Source organism: Oryctolagus cuniculus, chromosome 4, assembly GCF_051225735.1.
Source record: "Oryctolagus cuniculus isolate XC-2025 breed Fujian yellow rabbit chromosome 4, ASM5122573v1, whole genome shotgun sequence".
Lineage (NCBI taxonomy): Eukaryota > Metazoa > Chordata > Mammalia > Lagomorpha > Leporidae > Oryctolagus > Oryctolagus cuniculus.
Window position 1 is genome coordinate 55915221 of NC_142870.1, and position 18188 is coordinate 55933408.

Below are 18188 nucleotides of genomic sequence, written 5' to 3' on the forward strand. Positions count from 1 at the left end.
GTCCTGTAGAAAATAAAGACACCAAATAAATTATTACAAATACAAGTAGTACAGAAAGGAAAATACTGGTTTCTAGCAAGAACATATAACCATGAATCACATCTCATTTGAGAGAGTGCCAATACCATAAAACCTTTTTATGGAAAGAAAGTCACACCTAGAGAAATAACTTGCTGTAGCCACTTTGCTAATGTCTTTCAGGTCTCCTGGCTGGCCTGCTATCATACCACCCTGCAACTGCAAGCAAAGATTGGAAGAGATCAGAAGACAATTTGATAAATTATGATATATGTACACCATGGAATACTACACAGTATTTAAAAAATCGAAATCTTGTCATTCGTAACAAAGTGGATGCAACTGGAAATCATTATACTTAGTGTAATAAGCCAGTCCCAAAATTACAAATACCATATGTTCTCCCTGATTAGTAGTAACTAATATAGTACCTAAAAGGTAATATATAGAAGTAAAATTGACACTTTGACATGAGGTAATTTTGAACAGCCCTTGTTTCAACTGTCGATGAACAATTTTTTTCATACTATTTGTTGAACTCTTTAATTAGTGTAGGGTTAATCTTATCTGTATAAAGCTAATTGAAAATAGATCTTTGTAAAAAATAATAACGGGAATAGGAGAGGGAGGAGGAAGAGGGTGGGAGTATGGATGGGAGGTAGGGTAGGATAGGAAGAATCACTATGTTCCTAAATTTGTATATAAGAAATGCATGAAGTTTGTATATCTTAAATAAAAGGTTTCTAGGTTAAAAAAAAGGAAATAAACTGAGAAAGGTCCTGTTTTTCTAAAGAGTTATTTATTTGTTTGAAAGGAAGAGTTAACAGAGAGAGAGAGAAAGATGGTGAAATATTTCCCATCCTCTGGTTCATTAACCAAATGGCTGCAGCTAGGAGCCTAGAACTCCATCTGGGTCCCAATATGAGTGGCAGCAATCCAAGCACTTGGACCATCATCCACTATCTTCCTAGGCACATCAGTAGGGAGCTGGATCAGAAGCAGAACATCCAGGACTCAGATCAGCGCTCACATGGGATGCTTAAGTTGCAGGCTATGGCTTAACCTGCTGCACCAAAATGCAGTCCCAGACCCTGTTTTTAAAGGAAAGAAAGGTTCTACAGGTTTAGATTTCTACATATCTCAAAGGTATAAAATTAAATTATAATAATTTGGAGATATTTTATAACTTCTGTAGAAACTTCAAAAGGGGAAAGGATACTGTTCCGTGAGTCTTTTCCAAAGATGCTAGATCAGCGGCAACTATGTGATTTTTCAATTCATAGCAATTGAAAACTCTCTTCAACATCACACAAGTCAGCTTCTTAAGGTGATTTGACAACAGGCCAAAATGTCTCCCTCCCAGACATGTCCAAGTACCATAAATCTCATCCTTGAAACCACTCCAAGTGTCCCTGCTGTCTTATACTTAGAAGGGAACTCTAAGCTACCAGATAAACATGGCACAAATCTTGAAGCATCAATTTTACTGGAAGATCCAAGAGGTAGAGAGTTAAATGGGAACTGATAGTAACTTAAAAGATTAACATATTAAGGATATTCATAAAGTTTATGGAAAAAACGTACTATAAAAAGCTCTGCTGGGCTAGCATTGTATTACAGCAGGTTAAGCTACAGCTTGTAAGGCTGGCATCCCATATAAGCATGAATTTGAGTTCCAGCTACTCCACTTTCAATCCAGCTCCCTGCTAATGTGCCTGGGAAAGCCACAGAAGATGACCTGAGTATCTGGCTCCTGTCACTCACATGGGAGATCAGCATAGAGTTCTTAGCTCCAGGCTTCAGTCTGGCCCAGCCCCAGCTATTGCAACCATTTGGGGAGTTAATCAGCAAATGCAACATCAAGCTCTCTCTTTCTGTGCCTTCCTTCTTCCTTCCTTCCCTCCTTTCTTTTTTTTCTCTTTTTAGTTATTTGAAAAGCAGAGAGACAGAAAGAAACAGAGCTCCCATCCACTGGCCCACTTCCTAAATGCCCATAACAGCTAAGGATAGGCTAGGCTGAAGCCAAGAACTGGGAACTCAATTCAGGCCACCAACATGGGTTGTGGGGACCCAACTACTTGAGTCATCACCTGCTCCCTCCCATGGTAAGTGCTAACAGCAAAATGGAATGGGGAGTCAGAGCCAGGTATTAAACTCAGGTGTTTCAATATGGTTAGCCAAGTGTCATAACTACTACTTTAACCTTTAGACCAAAGACTCACCCCATATCTGGCTCATTGAACATAACATAATGACCTTCAGTTTAATCTATTTTGCTATAAATTTCCTTGTTTTTTAATGACTAATACCCTACTGTGTATCTATATCACATTTTCTTTATCCACTCATCCATTGAAGACACCTAGGTTGAGTCCACATCTTGGCTATTATAAATAGCACTGCAATGAATGTGGAAGGGAGTACATATGTCTCTTCAACAGACTGATTTCATTACCCTTGGATATAATTCAGGAGTGGGATAGCTGGATCATATGGTACATCTACTCTTATTTTGTTGAGAAACCTCTATGCTCTTCTCTATAAGGAACTCAAAAATCTCAAAAACATCCACAAAAAAACAGACAATGAATTTAGAAATGAGCAAATGATCCAAACAGATATTTGGCAGAAAATCTGAGGAACATAGACTTTTAAAAATCTCACCAAAAAGATCCTTCTGCCTTTTAAGAAAAATATTTAAAAAGAGTAACATATTAAACATTATACTGGGGCCGGCACTGTGGTATAGTGGGTAAAGCTGCCGCCTGCAGTGCAGCATCCCGTGTGAGTGCCAGTTCTAGTCCTGGCTGCTCCTCTTCCAATTCAGCTCTCTGCTATGGCCTGGGAAAGCAGTGGAGGATAGCCCTGGTCCCTGGGCCCCTACACCCATGTGGGAGACCTGGAGGAAGTTCCTGGCTCCTGGAATTGGATAGGCCCAGCTCCGGCCATTGCAGCCATTTGGGGAGTGAGCCAGTGGATGGAAGACCTCTCTCTCTGCTTCTGCCTCACTGTAACTCTGCCTTTCAAATAAGTAAATAAATCTTTAAAAAAAATTATACAAAGCCTCTCATTGGTTATTTAGAGCACATTTGCATGAACTTGCCTACTATGAGAGCTGTCATCCAAAGAATCTAAAAGAAAACAATGTGTAAAAAAGTAATTTGATGAGCAGAAGGTCTGAATAATGGAAAAGCATCAAGAGGCTTCTTGTGCTGCGAGAGGTAGAGCTGAAAAATGAGATTCAGGGTCCAGTGTTATGGCATGGTGGGTTAAGCTGCTGCCTGTAATGCTGGCATCCCTTATGGGCACCAGTTCTGTTCAAGTCTCGACTGCTTCACTTCTGATCCAGCTCCCTGCTATTGGCCTGGAAAACAGCGGAGAATGGTCCAAGTGTTTGAGCCTCTACCACCCACATGGAAGAGCTGGATGAAGTTCTAGGCTCCTGGCTTCAGCCTGACCCAGCCCTGGCTGTTGCATCCACTTGGAGAGTAAACCAGCAAATGGAAGATATATCTTTCTTTCTCTCTCTCTCTATCGCTCGCTCGCTCGCTCCCCCTGTCTTTCCCCTCTCCCTGTCACTCTGATTTCAAATGAAATAAATATTTATAAAAAAAATGAAAAATTTTAAATGTTAAATTTTAAAAAATTTAAATTTTTTAAATAAAAAGAAAAAATGAGATTCAGATGCATTTGGAACAAACATTAACATAATTAGGCCTGAATAGGGTCTGTTTTTTCACAAGGCCATGTACTTCTCAAATCTTTGTGTTATGGAAGACAAAAAATTATGTCAAAGTAGGTAAAGCTAACTTCCTTGGGTAACACAAAAATTCCACTTCCCTTTCAACTAAAATACAACCAGAATAATCACAACTGAATTTACTGAGCCTTCATCATAAATCAAGCACTGTGCTAAGAGCTTTATTTAGTTAATTCTGGCAACCAGCTTACAGGGAGTTACACTAACCTTCATTTAGACAAATGGGCACACTAATGCTAATAAAGGTTAAGAATTTGCTTAGGATCACACAGCTAGCCAATGGAGGAGTTGTGATATAGCTCCTGCGATCATAGACCCATTTGATCCCAGAAACTTCCCTCTTACCCACCTCAATTATCTGCCTCCTATGTGACCCATTCTCTTTAAAAGAATTTCAAATGCTCTCAATGGTAGTGGCCTATGTAAACTAAACTACAGAAAAGTCAGAATGTGTAACACACCAGGAAGAGGATGGGAAACCCAGTCAAAGTTGGAGACCTGTGGAAAGCAAGCAGGGATGAAGAGCACAGCAAGGCAAAAGGGTGAAAACATAACACAGAAACCAGAATAGGATGTTGGGATAAGATGGCAGAAGATCAAGACCACATCTGAGGTGGGTCAAACTGTTCCCCACAGCAAAGTCAAATTTAAACTAATCCAATAACTAAACAAGCATCATCAAGATGTTTGCCCACTTCAGTGAAACTCAATTTCACCTAAGTTCAAAATAACACTATTGTAATGAGGGTAAATAGGAAACTCTTGTCTAACACTCCAAAACTTAATCCCTCACTATCCCACTCTCCTTTCAAGACACGAAAAACACTTAATAAGAATCCTTTCAAATATTCTCATTAGCTATACCTCCTGCAGGAATCCCTTAAAATATAACAGCACTGGAACACAGAAGAGCATTGAACTTGGAGACAGAAACATTACTTCATTTCTGGACCAAACCACAAATGGGCAGTTTTCAACAAGACCTTTAGTTTAATAACAACAAACAACCCCCTACTGTCTCATTTTCTCAGCTCACTCAGCATATTAGTCATTTCTTACCACTACTATCTAATTATATTGGTGTAATTCAGATGGGATTGTGCAAAAAAGATGCTACATAGCTACATGAAATATAAATTTAAAAACATTGTAAAAGAAGTCAAGCATAACTTCATATTTAGATGACTACTTTAATGATTTTCTATACATATTTTCAAGATTTATTTATGTATGTGAAAGGCAGAGTTACACAGAGGGACAGAGAGAGGGAGAGAGTAAAGGGACAGGGAAAGAGGGAGGGAGAGAGACAGAGAGACAGACAGACACTATCTTCAATCTGCTGATTCACTCGACAAATGGCCATAGTGGCCAGGGCTGGGAAAGGCTGAAGCTGGAACCAGGAGCTTCATGTGGGTATCCCACATGGATGCAGGAGTCCAAGTACTGGGGCCATCTTCCACCGCTTTCCCAGGCACATTAGCAGGCAATTGGGTTAGAAGTAGATGATCTGGGACTCGAACCAGTGCCCATATGGGATGCTGGTTTCACAGGCTGCAGCTTAACCCCCTATGCCACAATGCCAACCTCATGTTTTTTTCTTGAATCTGTTATTTTATTTTGCATGTGACAGAAAAAGAACTCAAGGTAAGGACCCAAGAATCCTAGGCACTAGTCTCAAATATACCATTGACTTTGTGAATGTCTTGGAAAAATATCTTAGTTGCTCAGGGACTCAAGACTTACTATCTAAAGCAGGACTATCTCCTTGTTCTGCCTATTTCATAATGTGTTGATAAAAAATATTGCCTATGATATTACGAAAAATATTAAATGTTGAGGACACAAAAATGAACATAAACAAACCTGTGTTCATGGATTGGAAGAATCAATATTGTTTAAATGTCCAGATTACCAAAAACAATATAAGTATTCAATTCAACTCTCATTAAAATACTAATGACATCTTTCATAGAAGTAGAAAAAATGATACTAAAATTTGTACACAAAAGCCTCTGATGAGCCAAGTGATCATAAATTAGAAGAACAAATTAGGAGATATTATATTACCTGACTTCAAAATACATTTCAAAGCTACAATGATTAAAGTAACATGACAGGGGCGGTGTCATAGTAAGCTAAGCCTCTGTCTGCAGCACCAGCATCCCATATGGATGCCATTTCGTGTCCTGGCTGTTCCTCTTCTGATCCAGCTATCTACTATGGCCTGGGAAAGCAGTAGAAGATGGCCCAAGTGCTTGGGCCCCTGCACCCACATGGGAGACCCGGTAGAAGTTTTTGGCTCCTGGCTTCAGATCAGCCCAGCCAGCTATTGCAGCCATTTGGGCAGTGAACCAGCAAATGGAAACTTTCTGTGTCTGCCTCTGTCTGTAACTCTATCTCTTAAATAAAAAAAAAAAAAGTTTAACAAAAAATACATTTGCATAAAATATAGACCAATGGAACAGAAAGTCTAGAATTAAACTCACATATCTATAGCCAACTGATCTTTGACAAAGGCGCTAAGAACTTGCATTGAAGAAAGGACAATTTTTTCAATAAATGGTGCTGGGAAAATTGGATATCCACATGCAGAAGAATGAAACTGACTCTCTCAATTTCTATAAAGATCAATTCAACATGGTTCAAAGACTTAAATGTAAGACCTGAAACTACAAAATTAATAAAAGAAAATATAGAGGGTACCAGGGATATGGTGCAGAGGGTTAAGTCTCCGCATGTGATATGGGCATCCTATATAAGAGCTAGTTTGGCTTTGTGATCCACAACGAGCATCAGCAACTACAAATGTCAGTTAACTGAGGCACCCAAACAAAGCAAAACAACACAAAAAAAAAAAAAAAAAAAAACAAAGAGCTGTCTTTATACTTAGAGTATCATTATAGACTTGAAAATAGACTTGGGTAATTGGGTGGAAATTCAATTATCCATTTAGCAAATATTTAGTGAGCACATATCCAGGGCCAGGTCTTGGACTGATTATTGAGGGTCTAACAGTAAAACCAAATGGCAGAGGGTTGAGTATCAACTGGAGCTAAGTGGAGATGCCTTCAAGATGTCTGGCTATAATGGAGATAAGAGCTGGAGAAAGGCCCTTTTTAAAACAGGTAACAGGGAGAGACTTGGGCATGTTTAAATACTAATAGGAAGGAGTTAGTAAAGAAGGACGTTGAATACTCAGGAGAAGCAGAGAAACAATGAACAGCAGAGGTTTCTAAGAGGAAAAACAGGATATAGGGTCCTAAGTATAGGTAAAAGTGTTTTTAAGACACTTGGCAAATCAGTAAAGATTAAAATGGAATGTAACAGAGTAGTTAGTGCAAGTCCTTCATCAATAGACAATTATAGATTGCATAAAAGAAAACACTAGATTACAGAGAAGAACTGTGGTGTGCAGAATAGTAGCCTCCCAAAGATGTTCATATCTTAATCCCAGGAACCTATGAATATGGTAGATTAATGGCACAAGGAAATTAAGGTTGTGGGTAGAAAAAAAGGTGTTAATCAGCTAATTATAAAATAGGCAGAGTATCCTGGGTTATCCAAGAGGACCAATGAAATCACAAGAACCTCTAAATATTGAAGAGGGAGGCAAAAGAAAGTTGAAGTGAGTGAGATAATGACCAGATATTGCTAGTTCCCTCCAGCTTTATCGTTAGAATTACAGAGTTATAGATGGTTGTAAAAGGGGCAACTGCCTTTAGGGAACAAAAGAAAATAAAAGTAAAAAATGCTTATTATGCTACAGTATTTATTAAAAATATGGGCTTTGAGAGCAATGTATCTCCAGTGAGAATATTAGGAAACATTTTTTGCACAGGCATAGGAAATAAGAATATCTGGCATCCTGAACACTATTCTATTACCATGTAGGCATAATGGACACTGGAACTGTAAGAATCCATTTTAATATTTACACAGTGGTGAATTTTTCCTTTTAAGAACAAACATGAAAGTCTATGTCTATCCTTTGGGAGAGTTTCTGGACTCATTCTAGAAACTTCTATTTCAGAAGATGGATGATACTTTTTTGTATCTGTGTTCACTTTCTTCTTGTGAGGTTATTTACTTATTAATAACGTTTCAATAGCCTGAAACAGTAGTTCCCATATGATGTACATTAGAATCAGCTGCAGATTTCTTAAAAATTTCCATTCTCAGGCAATACTATAAATCTATTAAATAAATCACTGGGAGTGAGATATACTATAGCTGTCCTAAAACTTCCCAGATGAGCAAGGTTTTCTGTATATAAACAATTAGGCTGAGGGCAGAGTGTCAACACCAACTGGTCCAGCAAAGTCACAGAAAACAAATAAACATCAGCTAACGGCCGTCCTTGCTTAACACAGATCTCTGAAGTAGAACCCCAAGTTCAGAACACTCCATGGAAACAGACTCAATATATAGCACAATGGAATCTCTGTTCCATCTCCTCCTGTTCCCTCAGCCTTACAACATTCTCAGAATTCTTCCAACCATTTGAAAAGGGGACAAGTACCTCAAAGAACACTGGGGTAACTTGTGTGGGGGTTCCAAGTATAGCCAAGTTCTTTCAAGATCCTCATCATGGGGCCAGCACCGTGGCATAGTAGGTAAAGCTGCCGCCTGCGGTGCCAGCATCCTGTATGGGTGCCGGTTTGAGTCCCGGCTGCTCCACTTCCTATCCAGCTCTCTGCTATGACCAGATGGCCCAAGTACTTGGGCCCCTGCACCCGCTTGGGAGACCCAGAAGAAGCTCCTAGCTCCTGGCTTTGGGTTGGCCCAGCTCCAGCCATTGAGGCCATTTGGGGAATCACCCAACAGATGGAAGACCTCTCTCTCTCTTTCTCTCTCTCCCTCCCTCTCTCTCTCTCTTCCTCTGCCTCTCAATAACTCTAGCTTTCAAATAAATAAATAAATCTTTTTTAAAAATCCTCATCATTCCAATCCCCTATTTAAATCTCTGTTGTTATCTCATGAGCAACAGAGCCTTTACCACACTTTTTGTTCATAAAAGTGTAAAAAGTACTGCAACTGATAAGACTCATCATAATAGTTCTTTCACTATTTGTTGCAATAATATCATAAGGAACCCCTGAGTTTTTCTTCTTAGTGGTTAAGACACCACACCTAAGTAGATCTAAGTAGATGTTCAGTCACAAGCCCATCTCAGACTTGGTTGTATCATCAACTGTATAAATAGGACCACAGAGAGTCCCCTTTCCTACTATTCATGTATGTTCAACTTGAAATCTAGATATGACCCACTATCCCCCACATGTTTACTTATGATTTTCCTTCAATCTTGTTAAGGATGTGTTTCTGGATACTGATTCATCTACTTAGATTTTCAACCTGTCCTACCCTCCAATGTGAGGCAAAATTCTGACTGTGACATGAATTGCAAGCCTAGTAGTGCTTTCCTACATAATCGCCCACATGCTGGCATAATCTAGATATTCTGCGGATGGACAGAATTGGAAATCTTTATCCCTATATATTTAAAATACCTCATCTTTTGTAGTTTCATTTGTACTACTGGCACACTGGAACCAAAAACTACCTTCACCCTAAACCTAAAGGCCAATAGGACCAAGATCATAATACTGAAGAACTCATCAATGCCGTGCTCTTCCTATGCTTCAAGACTAAAATCCTGGGGCTGATGCTGTGGCATAGCAGGTAAAGCTGCCACCTGCAGTGCCAACATCCCAAATGGGCACCAGCTTGAGACCCAGCTGCTCCATTTTCGATCTAGGTCTCTGCTGTGGCCTGGAAAAGCAGTAGAAGATGGCCCAGGTCTTTGGGCCCCTGGACCCGTGTGGGAGACCGGGAAGAAGCTCCTGGCTCCTGGCTTCAAATGGGCTCAGCTCCAGCCATTGCGGCCATCTGGGAAGCGAGCCAGCAGATAGAAGACTTTCTCTCTCTCTCTCTCTCTCTCTCTCTCTCTCTCTCTCTCTCTCTCTCTCCCTCTCTCTAACTCTGTCTTTCAAATAAACAAATAAATCTTTTAAAAAAAAGACTAAAATCCTACATAGTTAAGAAGTGACCCATGTTACCAGCCTCACCCACTATCCTCCACTAAAGTGTATCCTTTCACAACTACTTCATCATTAGCCTTCAAACATCAACAACAGATCTTTCCATCTAAACCATTAATGTGTTTTCTATTCAACAGAAGAACAAGTCTGCCTCCTGGTAAGATCAAAGCAAGCAAGTATAGGTGGTGGTCTGGAAAGGGAGGTGGACTCAAGATGAGAAAGAGCATTTGGGACTTATCCACAGGACTGGTAATTGCAAGAACTGGCAAGCAAATAAAAAGACATTATTAAATTTGGGGTGAGTCCTGGAGTAGGAATGACACATCTAAGTTGCCAAACATGAATTGAGGGAAAAGGACACACTTACCTGCTTATAGTTTCCTTTGTGGAAGTCAGTTTCTAAGGAAAACAAAGTCATAAAAATTAGTGAGTTAATAACACTTACTAAGCAGCAAATAAAGCTTATTCCACAGCAAACATTAATGCCCTAACGTGGTAGAATGCATGTTACTAGTCTCTAATTCTCTATTGTTAGATACATGATGAAAACAAATACCAAAGAGACAAATATGCTTTCTGACTGTAAGACTGCCCTCAAACACTGTGTGCTCCAGAGTTTTTGTGCTGTCTCTTAATGGGAACAGATTAATAGACTTTACTTGCTAATCATTCCAGAAAGGTCCACAAGTCAGAGGTTCATAGACTTTTATATTACTCTGGCATGGACTTAGTATCAAAGAATTTTGTGATCTAGTATATTTGTAGTAATTCTCATGCTAGAACAACATAAAAATTTGGATTAAAAAACTGATAAATCTGTTTCTCCAGATTTAAGAAAAAATATAAACCATATTAAATAATCGGATTATTCCTCATGCAAATTATACTCATTCCCTCTAAATTCGTAGTTTTAGTTTGAGACCAATATGATGAAATGAACACTAACTTGGAATCAGAAGACCAAGCTTTAAGTGCCAGTTTTCCCTTCCTCAATTTCCCCATCTGTAAAATAGAAATCCTATTTCCCTACATATCTCTAATGATATGTATGAATAACTGGTTGCTCTTCTTACTCTACAAGACTCTCCTAAAATAATCTCAGTTACTGTCATGGTTTCCATTACAACCTCATGGCTGTGGCTCCTATAGCTATATTTATAACTGGACCATTCTCCTTGGCTTTATATTGAAATATCAAGCACTCACATTTCACAAGGCAGCTCAAGTAAACACATTCAAAAATGAACTCATTCTCCCTGTCATATTTACAACGCTGCTTCTCTGATTTCTTGGTCTTAGTCACCCAAGCTAGAAACTAACAGGTTTCCCAGACTATCCCTTCACTTTATCCCACTGCCATCTAATTCACCAGAGTACTACAAATCTTATTTCCCACTATGTCTCTCACCCTTCCATTTTTTAATCTCATGGTATGGGTAGGACCTGCATCACCTCAGGCCTAGAGGACTGAAGCAGTATCCTACCTGGTCACTCTGCTCCAGTCTTGTCCCCTGTAATCCATCCTATGGCCTGTAGAAACCATGATAACCTTTGTAAAATTCAAAACTGTCAAATCAGTCCCTGCGATTTACTTATTTACAACTCTTCAATGGATTTCTATCATCTGCAAAGTCAAATCCATACTTCTTAACCACATCTCTCATCTGATGTATCATTTCTAGTCTACCCTACTGCTATGTGGGTCAAAGTCATTCCCTATACATATTTAGCTGTCCCCTTAGACTGCAATGTCCATCTTCAACCCCTCCTCAGTTAGCTAACTTGCATGCATCATTTAAGACTTAATACAGGTAACACATCACCCCAATTATCTGTTTGTTCTACTAAATAATCACTGAGAGTGTATTTGCTATGGCTTCAAATCTATGGTTATTAAAAGTTCAATATGTAAGAGACATGTTTCAACATAACATCACAAAATTCTGTTGTTAAGGCAATACTAATTCATCACACATGTTTGCTGCTATAATAGCAGATAGCATATTATGGACACAATTGAGACAGTGCTGATAGAACTGTGTGTGTGTGTGTGTACTTTCACTGAACAGCTATTCCATATTAGCTATTACTATTTATAAAATTAGTAATGTTTGAGAAGGCAGACCCAGTGGTATGGGGAAAAGAACATGGAATTGGGAATATAGATCTGAGTTTGGATTTAAGTTGTATCACATCCTGGTTTTGTGATACAGGATAAAGAATTTTACAACTCTAAGGTATATGTATTTATCAGTAAAATAGGGGAACTACCACCTCTTTGTAAGGCTACTATTTATTAGATACAATATTTTAATGGACTTAACAAACAGGATCTGGTACCTGGTTGATACTGAACAAATTTTGGTGGATACTGTTATAACTATTGAGCAGTTAAAAATGCTACAAAAAACCAGAGAATGCTTTGGCTTAAAATATGAGGTACCATAATTAAAAGTTAAGTGTAATTCAAAATACTTACAAAGCTACAAGTCTTTAAAATGTTTATAATCCTACAAAGTTTGTCTTCTGTCCACCATGTTTATCAGACCATTCTTCCTTCCCCAATTTGTCACCATGTAGTAAGATCATCCCCACATATGACCAAAAGTTATAAGAAAACAATAGCACACCTCTACTGGAAACACAAGCTTAAAATTAGAAAGAACAGGATGCTATATTTTAAGATGCATAACTTGTTTTGACTAGTCCTAAATAAAAATATTTAGGAGTTATTTAGTAAAACTAATTTCCTCAGAACCCCTAAAGCTTACAATACTTATAACTACTACTTCAAATATTATTCATAAAGTTTACACATTTCAGCAAACAGGAAAGACATTGTGGCTACTGTTTCTATACTTCTATTTCAATAAATATCTACTGAATATGTACTGCATCATGGGGATGCAAAAATGGACATGTAATGACATAATTCCTACCTTTTGACTCTAACAGAGGAATTAGTCACTTTGCACAATTAATAATAACAAGCACAAGAACTATAATATTAAAGAATGAATAAAGAATTATGGAACCTTGGCGCCAGAGCAGTGGCGCAGCGAGTTAATGCCCTGGCCTGAAGCGCCAGCATCCCATATGGGCGCCGGTTCTAGTCCCGGCTGCTCCACTTCCAATCCAGCTCTCTGCTATGGCCTGGGAAAGCAGTAGAAGTTGGCCCAAGTTCTTGGGCCCCTGCACCCACGTGGGAAACCTGGAAGAAGCTCCTGGCTCCTGGCTTCAGATTGGCACAGCTCTGGCCGTTGCAGCCAATTGGGGAGTGAACCATTGGATGGAAAACCTACCTCTCTCTCTCTCTCTTTCTCTCTCTCTCTCCCTCTCCTTCTCCCTCTCCTCTCTCTGTGTAACTCTGACTTTAAAATAAATAAATCTTTAAAAAAAAGAATTATGAACCTTGAGGCATAAAAGGAGCTAAATTTTCTGGAACTGGATTGGTTCCTCACAAGGGAGTTTACATCTGAGTTGAGGACATATAGGCCTTGAATAGACTGACAGAATGATATAGGGAATATCAGAGAGCACAGATAACTTGTTGTATATGTCTGAAGAGTTTCAGTTTCTTGTTGTGAATATGTGTGTGCTACATGAAAAGGGGAGAGTGGGCAGGTAACATGTCTATAGGGATGCTTATTTGTGTTTTGCTAAGCGTAAATTATGTCTAAAACAAGACAAGTAGGGAAATCATTAATCAGAATCCTATTTATGCTTCACTAAAAATATTCAATGAACTATATCCACTATCTTAGAGTCATTGGTAACCACTCTGAATTGATACATATAACTTTGCCCAAAATATTTGACTCTTTAAGATTTATATTCTTGGCCTCAACCTTTGCTGAATATTACTTCTAAAAATTTACATTTGTAAAGAAGGTTGAGGCTGTTATCTGGGTTAACAATGTTGATTTTGAAGGCCAGAACTAGGGGTAAAAGGCTAGGCCACATCCTAAGGCAGCTCACTCAGGTAGCCTAATTCAACTGAAGAGTATAACATGAGAACTTGCCACTGCTGTTTTATCTTTTAGGCCTCTGCTATGCACATGCGTTCCTACAATAGTCCAGCAATTCCTTCCCTCATTGTAACACTTACCTTCATGATTAAGCTTCTGTGTTCCAAAGACTGACTAAAATGTGTGCCCATTTCAAATATACTTGTGATTCCATCCTCACACAAATCCATCCAGTAACGGTATTCCTCACGCCCAGGAAGTCGATCCCAAAAAGTCCTGAAGGCTTCCCAGACAGCTTCCTGACACACTAGAAAATGGATTAAAATGATGTTTTATGTTAAGCTAGCACACTGAAGTGCTCAAATCATCATGACCGATTCATTCAGATTCCCCTGACACTCATTTCCACAGAGTCCTTTCTGTGGAGACATGAGAATGATGTTCTTCTGTACGCCCTGTTTATACCTTTTTAGTTCTAGAGAGAATCTATACTTACCACTCCTTTCTTTTGCAAACTGAAATATCAGTTCTTAATGAGCTGAGTTTTTTCCCTCCATCTCTTAAAAAAAAAAAGTATGTTTTTATACTATATATACTCAAAGTGTCTTCCTAAAAGACACTGCAATTTTAAGTTTCCTTAATATTTGAAGATGTTCTCCTGAACATTAAAACAGCTTCAAAAACCATCTTCTCAGCCTTTCAGGAAGTCTTAAGGAGATAATGACATTTTTAAATGGCCTGGAGTTTGTTGGCAAAATGCAATGACATAAATGCATCATATCTACTTCTTCAAAAACTCATCACATAACTCTGGTTTGGAAATAAAAAGAGAATATTTGAAACTTTCTCCCAAGCTTATACAAAGTTGAAAGTACTTCATAAAATCAGGAAGAGGACACTCTCAAGCTACTATATTTCAATCTGAAACCAGAAGATAATGGTGAGTCTTTTCTATATGTAAAAAGAAAACAAAATACAGAATTTTCTATCTTTGATATTTTGCCTAAATTCAGAAAAAAAAACTCACATCCACACAAATATTTAAAGATTTATTCATAACTGCCAAAACTTGGAGGTGACAAAGAAGTCCATTAACAAACTCTGGTGTACCCATATAGGAGACTATCAATCAGTGAAAAAAGGAAAGGAGCTGTCAAGCTATGAAAAGACATGGAGAGAGGCCAGCATGTGGCTCACTTGGTTAATCCTCCACCTGCAGCACCGGCATCCCATATGGGCACTGGGTTCTAGTCCTGGCTGCTCCTCTTCCAGTCCAGCTCTCTGCTGTGGCCTGGGAGGGCAGTGGAGAATGGCCCAAGTGCTTGGGCCCCTGTACCCGCATGGGAGACCAGGAGGAAGCACCTGGCTACTGGCTTCGGATCAGCGCAGCGCGCCGGCTGCACCACACTGACCATAGCAGCCATTTGGGGGTGAACCAACGGAAGGAAAACCTTTCTCTCTGTCTCTCTCTCTCACTGTCTATAACTCTGTCAAATAAAAAAAAAAGTATCCAACTAAAATATGATTTCTACAAGCAAAAATGGAGGAAGGAAACTACTAATTATATTATACTCCAAGCATCCTGTTTAATTTTAAAAATCAGTAACTTAAAGATGGCTGTTTCTTGCTTAAATGAAGACATTTTTATATTTTTACACAAACTAGCAATTATTGCCACAAAATCTCTATGGAGGAAAAATTGAGCAAACCATCAAAAATGAATTAACTTGGTAGAAAGAGCTAGAACCCTTGTTTGGATATTGAACAGATCCCTCCTTCCAAGTATCAGATATTTTATTCTAAAATCATAATCCATGGGTAGGTGTTTAGCCTAGTGATTAAAATGCTATTAGGATGCCTGCTTCCCAAAGCAGAGTCCCCACTCTCGCTCTTAACTCCATCTTCCTGTTAATGAAGACTCTGGGAGGCAGTGATGATGCTCAAATAATTGGGTTCCTCCCGTCCATGCAGAAGACCAAAATTGAGTTTCTGGCTCCTGGCTTCAACTCCAAAATTTCTGTGGGTATCTGGGAGTACCTATGCTTGCTTGCTTGCTTGTTCACTCTCTCTCCACCCCCTTCCCAAATTAAAAAAAAAAATCTAAAATGTAAAAAGATACCCAAGATAAAATCAAAAGGTATAAAAGCCCTCATCAAAAAAAGTAGCTAATACACTGTATCGTTTTTTCTTTTTTTTTTTTAATCTTATTTAAGTTATATAAGTTTCATGTATTTCATATATACAGGTTTAGGAACATAGTGACACTTCCTTCATTTTTCAAAGACTGATTAAAAGGCAGAGCAACAGAGAGAGGGAGGGAGGGAGAGAGACATGGGAAGGATTCATTTTTCCATCTGCTGGCTCACTTCCCAAATGGCCACAATAGTCAGGGCTGAGCCAGGCAGAAGCCAAGAACCAGGAACTCAATTCAGATCTCCCACATGGGTAGAAGGGACTCAAGTACTTCAGCCCTTATCTTCTGCTTCCCAGGCACATTAGCAGGGAGCTTGACTGGAAGCGGAGTAGCAGCAACTCAAACAAGGTACTCATCCCAAGCTACAGCTTAGCCCTCTGCACCACAAAGCCCTACCCCATGTACCACTTTAACAAATAAAAATATATAAATATTAATATAACATCTGATACTAAATTTCTATTTTATTTTAAAATATTTGGTGAGGTAGAGAAGAAGGAAAAGGAAGAGGAAAAAATAGGAACTCAAATGGAAAATGTCTATAACTTAATGCCTGGAAAATAGTCAAATGTTCAATAAATATTTGTTGGCTCAATGAATGAACACATACACGGTGAACAAACCTGATTTCACAGTCACCTTGTCATCTCTCTCCACTTTAGCTTACTAATCTCACAACCACATTATGGTTTTTTATTGGTTGTTGAGCAGCAAATGTTAAAGTCTGAAAATCTTCCAAATGTCTAAGAAATATTTTAATGATCAATTAGGCATTGTTAGTAAATATAAGAAACAGAGAATGAATTAATATAACCAAAAGATATGAGATCAAGTATCATACTGTTTTAAAACAAAGTAAAATCCCAGTTGTGTTGCTTTAGTGTTCACCGATCAGTACCATATTTTTATACATGAACAGTTTCATGTGTACTAACTAGAGAACATCCTACATTAATCTATGGAAGGTTTAAACTATAAAACAAAGAAATTAATTAATTTTCATGCATATGATATAATTAAACATTCAGGTGAGTATACCTTGGTAAATATATTTTATGAGATAGTTAGGTAAATTGTCACAAAGAAGTGAAAACTAATTAATTTATATAATAACATAAACTGGCATTTTTTAAATGCTTGAAAAGATTTAGAATATTTCTTCTGTTACAATAATGTAAACTATTTTCTGAAATTATTTAACACTACATTTTTAGCAAGTTCTTTTGCCATAGGTTTTAAAAAAAGGATATTTGTCTCAGTTCTAAATTATCATAAATTTTTATTTATAATGGGATACAATGAAGGAGACAAAACAATGGTTGAATTTCATTGTGGAGCTGAACAATTTGGAGGTTTTCTTACCTCGGACTTTAAAATACTTCACATGATTTGCTACTGCCTCTGTAACACTTTCATCTGGGCATATTTTTACTCCGTTGGGAAACAGAATAGATCGCCTCCTTCTGAATAATGACCGTCTCTCAGCTTCTCTGTGGTGCAGAGGCTGTTGCTTTTCTGTTGGCAGTGTAGGGTCTGTAGACTCTTCAGACAAGAGAAAGGATATTGCACTCTTGGGTTCCTGGATCTCGGCTAAAGTTAAGAAGGTTTAGCTATAGAGTGAAAGCATAGCAATGCAAAACGCAATGAAGAAAAATGGACATTTGCACCACATTTGGATTTTGAAGTCAATTTTCAGATTATAGACTGGTATGCATAACTAAGGAGAGGAGTGAAGCATTAAATCTTCTTCTGTTTTAATTCCCACTCCTTTAACTCAAGATTATTATCAAAATCAAGTATACATCCAATTTCGCATAATATGAGAAAATAAGAGTTGAACCAGGAGAAAATGAAAAGAGAAAACTAAAATTATTGGATACATTTTAAGAGTTTAAATAAAACAATATCAAAGATTAATAGCTATTATTAGAGCAATCACATAAATTAATGCTATTTTGAAGGAAATATACTACAGATATATAAAAAGATGAAAATAATACAGATGTTTAAATACCTGTAAGTGATGGAAAGTCTCCTTCAATCAGCACAAATATCAAAATACCCAGAGAAATCTTTCTAAAAAGAGAAAACATAATCATCTGGGCCAAAACCAAAGGAAAGGTGAGAGGGCAGAATCCTCAATTAAGAGTCCAATTCCTTAAAATTTCCAGTAACAAAGTATTACACAAAAGTGCTAACATTTAAAA

At 38.1% G+C, this 18188-nt stretch overlaps 1 protein-coding gene across 1 annotated transcript in view; it reads right to left on the reverse strand.

Moving 5' to 3' along the window:
* The window catches only part of IMPG2 (interphotoreceptor matrix proteoglycan 2), an 87945-nt gene extending 69757 nt beyond the window's left edge, over positions 1 to 18188 (reverse strand). Inside the window, exons 1-4 of the mRNA XM_089331633.1 lie at positions 17993 to 18188; positions 17344 to 17589; positions 13928 to 14094; positions 10187 to 10218 (exon numbers count right to left, since the gene is read on the reverse strand). Coding sequence (XP_089187759.1) covers positions 10187 to 10218; positions 13928 to 14094; positions 17344 to 17589; positions 17993 to 18080 — 533 coding nt within the window. The 5' untranslated portion in view covers positions 18081 to 18188. The remainder of the gene's footprint in view (positions 1 to 10186; positions 10219 to 13927; positions 14095 to 17343; positions 17590 to 17992) is intronic.